Here is a 10,241-nt window from a genome sequence, read left to right as displayed (position 1 = left end):
AAGGCTTATTTCTCCATCCTTATTGCATTTTCCAGTTGTTGGCCATTGGCCCTATTCAGGTCAACCCAATCCCTTCTGAGCTAGGTTGGATTGATGGAGCATCTTCAAGGTCCCTATTGGTGACTGTTCTTCAGACCTGATAGATATAATAGCTTAAGTGATTTGTCCAAGAAGACTTTTGCTATATATTCCAATTTTGTTGGTTCTAAGTCCTATCTTTAATTTACAGTTTACAGCAAGAAATTATATTTTACAAAGAATCTGGGTGGGCCATATTTTAACAGCATAAGTTCTATAGAGTACATTTTTTAGCAGCGCATATTACAAATGACAATTATCCAGTATTTTTTATTAAACAGCTGATTAACTCCTATTCAAAGCTTTTTTAAAACTTGATTTTATATTGTGGCTTTTTTATATGACATATCTGGGATGATGCTCTTTTACAAAACAATGATGGAAATTTCTAAAACTTTGGAATATTTTAGCTGAAAGTTCACCCTTTGAGTATGTGCTACTGGATCAGAGATGATATTCAGCAGGTTCTAACCAGTTCTGGAGAACCAGTAGTGGAAATTTTGAGTAGTTTGGAGAACCAGCAAATACCACCTCTGACTGGGAATTTTACAGTATCCTTCCCCTGCCATGCTCACTAAGCCGCGCCCACAGAACCGGTAGTAAAAAAAAATGTGAATCCCACCACCGTACTGGATAGGATTTTTGTCTGTCCCTTAAGTTTTCTTTTGATTTCCATATCAGCTATACTATCTGGATTCTTCTTTTTGTTTGCCATTTTTGTCTTTGTTGTCATGCAGAATTTGTTGGTTCTTTTTATCTTTGAAAGATTAACTTTTTATTGACTTTCCTGCAGAGGAAATTTTGTTACATTGAGGTGCCTATGGCAAAAAGAATGCCTTTCAGAAAGAGGGTCTGAGAATTTTCCACCACTACTGAGCATCCATTTTGCTTCATTGATTTAGCAGAAAGACACAGTCAAGGCTTTTGTTCATTACCAGTAGCTCACTAAAAAGGTCACAGTGGATTGTTCCTCTAAATTCCCAACATAGGAAATAAGTCTTATTGTGATTTCAGCAGCTCGGGATTCCATAATGATAATTTCAGTACAAAAGTCATCTAACTGACTTTCTGTCATGACCCTCAGCAGAATTGGGTTTAATGGTTCAAGCTTCAGTAGATGGCATTCAACCATCCACACTGGGCAAATCTACTGTTCTTCCCTCAAAGTTGAACAGTAAATCAAACTCACATACGGTACCTTGCCAGCTAAGAAAAAAAAAGGGAGAACAGTTACTTCCCTTGCATTCTGGGCACACTATTTTGGTTGCAGGCCCCTAAAAGGACTAACATATTGCAATCTCTCCCCTCCCCCCAGTTATTCTTCAAGGAGGAATCTTAGGCATAGGAACCTATGATAGATTGAGAAATATTTGGAACCTTTATCAGTAAAAACGGAACTGGCTAAAGTTGCCACTCCACTAGGAAATGAATGGATCAAAAGTTATTTTTTCAAAATGAGAAAATCATATTTCTAGTATGATTGTAATTGATTTGCTTCCCTTTAAAACAAAGATGAAGAATTATTTGCTTTGATTTTGATTTTTGTTTTCATTTGAAATTTCAGATGATTAGATGGAAACCCCAGTTTTATCTTCTCTAACTCTTTCTCTTGCAGAAAAAATCCACAGCACAAGTTGGAATATAAACACACAGCTCCTCCAGGTAAAGTGCTTTTATTCTAATGTATATGGAGAATACATTTTTCTTAATGTAACTAATGAGGTAAATTACTACCTGTGCTGAGGTAGTACTATGGAAGTGTTGCTCATATAGTATAGTTAATTCTGCTAGAATGGGAATTGATGTGATTTTGGAAATTCTAGCATTTCTTATTATAGTTCAGGTAGTTTGATTTGGCTGTTGACTATAAATTAAACAAAAACAATGTTGCTTATTAAAACTACACTAATATAACACATTAAAATATATTTTAGTAAAATTAACAGATATTAAAGATTGAACAGAAGTGTCATTTGAACCAAGTTTGGTGAGTATTTTGGAAATCTCAGATTACTTGCCAGCTAACAAAAGGTTTCTCTTCTGAGCTACCATACATTTGAATTACTGCAAGCACTTTTAGGTCCAGTGGTTAAGCCAAACAAAAAGAATTCATGGCAAAATTGTTAATTTTCCCATCCAGCAGAATATTAAATCAAGCAGATGTAAGGACTTATCCATAAGTTGGCAGAAGCTATTAATTAAGCAATTGGCAAGTGAGAAGGATAAGCTGGCCAGTCACAATAAGAGTGGAGAATTATATTTAAAATATTTTGAATTTTGTTGTCAAGGATGAATTGCTTCAGGTTTAACCAAACTTTCTTAGAACGAAATGAGGTAGCTGTTAAGTTGTAAAATTTAAAGCTGCTATAGATTACTAACCACATTCCATAATGACATAAATTCACAAAGTTAAAGAACTCAGGCAACTGTGAATGAAAACTAATATGAGCCAAAAATTCAGGTGGCAAAGCAATATGCGAGCCTCTACAAAAATTAGACCAGATTCTAATCTTAATGTGGAATTAGATATTCATCAGGGAATTTGCAGCAGGGATTTAAAAAATTAAATCGGACAGTTTTGATGTAATTGAATTATGATGCTACCACATTTGCACTTCATATAAAATATCACCAATATATTAAATATAATTATACACACAGATTTTATTCTTGTTACTGGAGTAAAACTATTGCAGTATCAATATATAAAAAAGGAGCTTGCTGTATATGGTAAGAAAGATACAGGGGCAACTTTAGCAGGTGGGGGAAGGGTATAAAAAGATGGTGGGCGTGACTATCTTTTTAAAATATGGGATGAGATACATGGAAAAGGGGTAGGGCTTTGATGAAGTAGTTTTCATTGCCAGGGTACTTTTTTTTAGTAGCCCTATCTGTGTGGTTGCTATGACAAGCTATATTCCAGTCATGTCCATAGAAATAGCTTGAAAATAATAAAGTATAGATTTGCCATGGCAGAGCAGAGTATTTCACACTCTTAATCTCAATAAAAAACAGTGTGAAACAATGATGCATCTAGGCCTCTTTCCTTTTTGCCACAAATCTTAACAAAATTTGAATAACACAGTCTCCTAGTACTAATAGGCAAAAAGATCTGCTTTGGTTCTTTCATTCTAAAAACACTTCAATCTCCTTTACAACCTAAGTTGGCATGAGATGAAGTCTTCAAGCTCTTACCCTCTAAAGTACAGAGGAACAACTAGTTGTCAACTGTGATAAAAAGAAAACAATTGTTTTCTCCCAAAGTCCTGTCATCTGCTGTTTCCTATAAAAAAAAATCAACTGTGTTAGTATCAATTTTAAGTACTTAACTATTTGCGTATTTCTTTTCAAGTATGAACAATCAAGTTCATCCAGGCCAAGAGCTGTCATCGCTTCCCATGGTTTGAATGCTATCTTTCAGTGTGCCAATTGCAAAGTAATGTTTATATCCTAGCTCCAACTTCTTACTTTATAGTCACATGCATTTCATATATTGCATAACGGAAATTTGCCCTTTGCCTGATTTGCTTCTTTGTAAAGTGTTTAGAATGCACACTTTTATTAGCCAAAAAATCCTGAAACTGGAAGAGCCCTGGTACAGAACATGTTTGGCTATTCTGTGAACCAAAATAAATAAAGAAGTTATAAAGCCTCTTCCTGCAATTTGGTGGCAATATGAGAATAGTTAAAACTCCTCTAAAGAAGTGCAGATGTAGGAGAATTTTAACAGGTGTTCCCTTTCACTTTTCAGTTTTAATAAAATTCATAGCTGTTTGGGTTGTTTTATTGGTAATAATTTCTTTTTCTTTTCTCTAGAATCTGAAAGAAGGCAGACAAGATCAAAAATTACAAGAAAAGGTGAGACATTTTTACATTTTCAAAAAGCACTGCTCTAAATACACAGGGGAATTCAGTAATTAGCTTTGGTCACCATCCTACCCAGATAAATTAGTATAAAAATTACTAAATCCATCATTGTAAAACAAAGATAAAAATGCTTCGAGGGGAAGTCCCAGTTTGTTTATGTAGGTGACACTGTTCAGAGGCCCTATAAAATTAGAAAGAAAGCTCATTTTTCTCAATATCCTATTGACATGGAAGTGCTAGATATATGTGCTTTGTACAGGCAGTCCTTAACTTACATTTGTTTAGTGATCGAAGTTACAACACACTGAAAAAAGTGACTTATGACTGTTTTTCACACATAACGTTATATGATCTCATGATCAAACTAGGAGCACTTGGCAACTGGCTAAATTTATGACAGGTACACTGTCCCAAGATCACGGAATCACCATTTGTAACCATATCAACTAGCTTCTGACAAGCAAAGTCAATGGGGAATTCATTTAACAGCCACATGATTCATTTAACAACTGCAGTGATTCAGTTATCTGTGGCAAAAAGGATCATAAAATGTGGCAAAACTCACTTCATAAATAAATGTTGGGCTTGATTGTGATCATAAGTGGAGGACTAACCTGTATACCCTTAAAGAAGTTCCCCTTACGTGAATAATGACATATTTTAATCTGTTCATGGAGATCAACGTTTCTGTAAGTATACCAATTCTCTTAGGTAAAAAGAGATTAATGTATTTTAATGTAATGCTTGGATTTGACATTTGGTTTCTTTTATAAGCAGTTTGAGCCATAATATAAAATAGTGACCTTTTTATATACAGTATGTTTCTTGTGGCTTTGTAGACTAAGCTGTGGAACATAGTATCAGTTATAGAAATGACCCAGGGCCAACCGCACTAGCATATGGTCTCACAAGGGGTCTGAGGATCTCAGATATCTCATCTCAGTACCTAATGGCAGTCAGGCTACCTCTGGTGAGCACATGGAGGGCTGTGCGGCCCCCTAAAGAAATGCCACCCTACACAATTACTGACCCACTGCCAAACTGGTCATGTTGGAGGATGTTGCAGGCAGCAGAACGTTCTCCACGGCATCTCCAGACCCTGTCACGTCTGTCACATGTGCTCAGTGTGAACCTGCTTTCATCTGTGAAGAGCACAGGGCGCCAGTGGCGAATTTGTCAATCTTGGTGTTCTCTGGCAAATGCCAAACGTCCTGCATGGTGTTGGGCTGTAAGCACAACCCCCATCTGTGGACGTCGGGCCCTCATACCACCCTCATGGAGGTCTGTTTCTGACTATTTGAGCAGCCACATGCACATTTGTGGGCCGCTGGAGGTCATTTTGCAGGGCTCTGGCAGTGTTCCTCCTGTCCCTCCTTGCAGAGGTAGTGGTCCTGATTCTGGATTGTTGCCCTCCTACGGCCTCCTCCATGTCTCCTGATGTACTGGCCTGTCTCCTGGTAGCCTGGCCTGTCTCCTCCATGCTCTGGACACTACGCTGACAGACACAGCAAACCTTCTTGCCACAGCTCGCATTGATGTGCCATCCCGGATGAACTGCACTACCTGAGCCACTTGTGTGGGTTGTAGACTCCGTCTCCTGCTACCACTAGAGTGAAAGCACCACCAGCATTCAAAAGTGACCAAACCAGCCAGAAAGCACAGGAACTGAGAAGTGGTCTGTGGTCACCACCTGCAGGACCACTCCTTTATTGGAGATGTCTTGCTAACTGCCTATGCTTTCCATCTGTTGTCTATTCCATTTGCACAACAGCATGTGAAATTGATTGTCAATCAGTGTTGCTACCAAAGTGGACAGTTTGGTTTCACAGAAGTGTGATTGACTTGGAGTTACATTGTGTTGTTTAAGTGTTTCTTTTATTTTTTTGAGCAGTGTATATATTTTTGCTACCAAAAAAGGCACCGGGTCTTATTTTGGGGGGATGTCATCCAGGGATGAGATCTGACTGGTATAACTACCAGTTCTGTCTATTAGCGTCACGCAACTGCAATTTACTACCTGCTGAACTCTCTGGACAGCTGAGCAGTGCTGCGTGCAAGTGCGCAGTGGTTGGAAAAGCCCTTTTTTTCCCTGCTTTTTCAACTGCAGCTGTGTCGCGCAAAGCAGCTGCAGTTGAAAAAGCAGGAAATAAAGGTCAGGTAAGAGCCCGGGCGGGTAGGTGGGCCACAACAGCAGCAGACATAGAACCAGTTCTATGTCTGCTGCTCTTTGGAGCAACCGGTTCTACAGAGGTGGACAGAACCGGTAGAATCCCACCCCTGATGTCATCTACTGACTAACCTTTTCGCTGTCAGAGGCCTTTAGGAACTTTTGCAGCCAGCAATGCTTTCCTGAAGGCCTCTGCAGCCGATAACAGCTCCGGATCGATCTGGTATTAGCTACAGAGGCCTTCAGGAAAGTCTTGCCAGCCTTACTGGCTGCAGAAGAAATGGGCTGGCAAGGCAGGTGTTGGGGTGTGCGAGGCCTAGCTACAACTGTCCAAAGGTAAATAGTAGGCAGCTCCACCACCCCCATCCCCACCCTAGTTTAATTTTTACCCGTCCACTTTAGAGTGGGCAGGATCTTAATTAGGGCTTATTTGGGGGGTTGGGCTTATATTGGGCGCACGTGTAAAAATCAAGCTTGGACTTACTTTCAGAGTAGGTCTTATTTTCAGGGAAACAGTTGTTGTGTGACATAATCAGGTCACTGTACGCTTGCTGCTAATTTTTTTAAACCTGCACCCATGACTTAATCACATAATTTACTTTCAAGGGCATGATTTTTAGAAAGAGAACTACTGATGTGCTAAAGAAATAATTATCCATAGCAAATTGAATTCTGGTTACTTCAGGCTACAAATGCAAGTAACATGTTCCCTAGGAAAAAAACCAAGTAATTTTGGATCACTGTTCAAAGGAGAGCATTCATATAAGATGTTAAGTCTGCAACAGAGATGAAATCAAAGGATTTACAGAAATTGAGTTTTATTATTATTATTATTTTAAAGTGCAGTATATTAGCAATTCAATAGTTAGCTGTTGAAGGTGCTTAATGTTCAAATACAGCTAGATAAGAAGGAAAGAGACAAAATTGACTATATGAAATTATTTGTTTCACTCTGCAGAGGGAAGGAAGGGGACAGTTGCTCTTGAAATTGTAAAGCAGGCAAGAAGAGGAAAGAAGATTATGCTTCTTTATATTCCATTTAAATACTGGTACTGTAGAGGAAGCAATGATCCAGTGGTGAGGAGAGAGGAAGCCAGACTTATGAAAGGATAGAGAGGGCAGAAAACGTAACAGGAGTGAAAGAGGTCTTGATTACATTAGAATGCAACAAAGAGGACTTGGGGTTTTTCATCATCCAGCATACAAAATGTTCTCTTTTCTAAGATAGTAGAAGATGTAATCACATTCTGTCCCCAATTGCCTGTTCTTGCCAACTATATCGTTTCAGGCAAAATGAAGAATGAAAAATAAAATGGGATTACTGGAGCAAAATTGTGATCAGCTCACTCACTTGTCTGTTGCTTCCTAGTGTTTTTTTTTTTTTTTTTTTGAAGGTTAAAGCTTATCAAAAGCTAGAACTTATGTTTGCACTTCACATTGTCATTTTCAAATATTCTTGGAAGAACTATGTGACCTGGCTAAAGTCTCTCTGCAGTCCTGGCTCAGTAGTTTTGCATTATATATTGTGATACAGGAAATTGAAACGGCTATTCTTAGGAATGCTGCAAAGAGTTTTCATTCCAGGATATCTGATTTATATGTATCTTTAGAGAAAAAAAATATCTAAATTCATATTGACACACTTGGGAAATGGAATCATTTTTGTATATAGGGTAGACCTCGACTTATGACCACAATTGAGCCCAAAATTTATCTTGCTAAGTGAGACATTTGTTAAGTGAGTTTTGCCCCATTTTATGACTTTCCTTGCCACAATAGCTAAGTGAATTATTGCAGTTGTTCAGTTAGCAACACGGTAGTTAAGTGAATCTGGCTTCCCCATTGATTTTGCTTGTCAGAAGGTTGCAAAAGCCACTTCAACCATCATAAATATGAACCTGTTGCCAAGGAGCTGAATTTTGATCACATGACCAAAGGGATGCACTTATTTTAGTGCCGTTGTTTGAACAGTCACTAAATGAACTGTTGTAAGTTGAGAACTAGCTATATAGTAATTCTTTTTTTTTTTCCAGGAGAGCCTTAGGAAAGAAAAATAAACTGACAAAAAATAAAAAATAGCTTTGACTAACCCAGAATATTACAATATATACATATCTTGAGGCTTCTCATCTAAATGAGTTTTTTTCTAAATATGGTGATAATATCCCATCTATTACATTGAATGTGTAAAGTCTCAATATCTTTAGTACTGTGCAAAGTTATTTTGTTTCAGTAGTTTGCAAATTTCTGATTTGTAAACTGGAACTTGAAACCAAAGACACTGAGATTAAAATATGCTTTTAAGCCAATAATTTCTAAAAATATAAATCTCCAGATTTTCCATCAGTTATTATAGTTACAATGCCTGTTAAGTCTTTAAAAGAATACTATAAGTCCTCACTACTACTTCTCTGGAAGAGTAAAATTTGTCTATATGCTATTAAGGAATGCTAGCAAGAAATACTGGCTGTGTGAATATTTGACTCAGAAAAGAAAAGTTAAAATGGGTTTTAGTTGATGTAATGATATTAGTTAAATATTTATTTTATTGCCTAGGCCAAAAGAAATCAGAGAGGAATTTGGTGCCCATCAATGTGGAATAGTGACAATCAATTCAATTAGCATTTGTGCACAAAAATGGATTTTCAAATTTATTGAGAAATTGGGATAAGATCAAATAGTCTTTCCAAATCACAATTTGAGTGATTTGCATGGAAGAACATTAAAGCTGGAGCGATTCCATTATCAAATAAGATAAGATACCAGTGGACTTGTTCTCTTGTTTCAATAAAAAGATTGAAGAGGCAAGGCTCCATCAGTTTACTGTACCATATTTTCATGCAGTTTCTAATAACTTTTTCTCACCTGTCCAAATTGTGTTTCCATATTGGTATTACTCTCATTGCAACCCAAGGCTTTAATTTTTTATTGTTGAAAATTATATAGTAAGAAGTATTCTTGCGAATGAGAGTGATGATGATGGTGAACCAAACGAATACAACTTGAACGACAGTTTTATAGATGATGACGAGGAGGAAGAGTGTGATCCTACTGATGAAGATTCTGATTGGGAACCAGATTGTCAAGATGATGATGAAGATACGGACATGCTTCTCAAAGAAGCACATGATTTTGTTAAAACCAAGAGCTAACTGCATTCAAATATTTTGATAGAGTTTATAAAGCATCATGAAACATGTATCCCATTAGGTAATAATGTCACTTTTTAAATAGTGACTTACTTTAATTTTACTTCATAAAATTGGATTATATATGTACATTTTCAAAATTTCATGACTCCACAGCTTGTGAAAATATCTTACATGTTAGGGAGTACACAAGATTTCTGGATTAATATCATTTTTGTAGTGATAGGCTTTGTGATTTAAAATTATGAGTGCTTTCCTAAACTTTGTATTAACACATTTCATTGCACATATGGATAAATAATAACTCCATATTGGTAATGCACTGATTTGGATTTAATTTCTTTATTCAGTCAGGCTGATAATAAAACTGTAAATAGTAACTGCATTTTTTTGTAATATGCTGTTTAACATTACAAGTGGTATTGTTTCTATTTGAGAAGAAAGTATATAAATTTATTCTGAAAGACAATTATGTTCCCAATCTCTCTTCATTATTTTAATTTTTCTGAAGCAATGTTTGAACTATTACATTCCGTTGGCTGAAGCTGAAACAAATCCTAATTTGATCAACTCAACACTGCAACATAAAATGTCTGAATTGCACTTTGAATCTGTTGTATGCAGATAATAAGTATGAATATCTGATGTTTCAAGAAAAGATTCCATCTGCCATTCTTCTGGGCAAAAGCAGTCAACTCTGGCAGACACTAGTATCCAAAGTGCAGTATTTTCCTAAAATGTCAGAACTGTATTGCAAGACCTTTACAGTTACAAATCTTAGCTCTTAAGAGCTGGGAGTCAGTAGCTCTTCATGTCTTGTATTAAACTGTAGTATGATTTGTATGGTTGGGCACTTCATGTTGTGCAAATCCAGCATTTCTAGACTTTGTGGCTTAGAGTAAGGTGGGAATCTAGCCAGTGTTCCATGGACTGTTTCCAAGTCACAAAAATAATACAGCAAGCTTTATTTTATTTGAGCT

General features: G+C 36.8%; 1 protein-coding gene across 1 annotated transcript in view; it reads left to right on the top strand.

Moving 5' to 3' along the window:
- The window catches only part of APLF (aprataxin and PNKP like factor), a 34,004-nt gene extending 24,274 nt beyond the window's left edge, over positions 1 to 9,730 (top strand). The window contains 3 exon segments of the mRNA XM_087952703.1: positions 1,694 to 1,740; positions 3,895 to 3,936; positions 9,059 to 9,730. Coding sequence (XP_087808829.1) covers positions 1,694 to 1,740; positions 3,895 to 3,936; positions 9,059 to 9,264 — 295 coding nt within the window. The 3' untranslated portion in view covers positions 9,265 to 9,730.
- The last annotated feature ends 511 nt before the right edge of the window (positions 9,731 to 10,241 follow it).

Source organism: Notechis scutatus, chromosome 1 (assembly GCF_049901735.1).
Source record: "Notechis scutatus isolate UNSWTSFEM ecotype Mainland chromosome 1, rNotScu1.2, whole genome shotgun sequence".
Classification (NCBI taxonomy): Eukaryota; Metazoa; Chordata; class Lepidosauria; order Squamata; family Elapidae; genus Notechis; species Notechis scutatus.
Note: the sequence above shows the minus strand (reverse complement) of the source record. Positions and strands in the feature narration are given on the sequence as shown.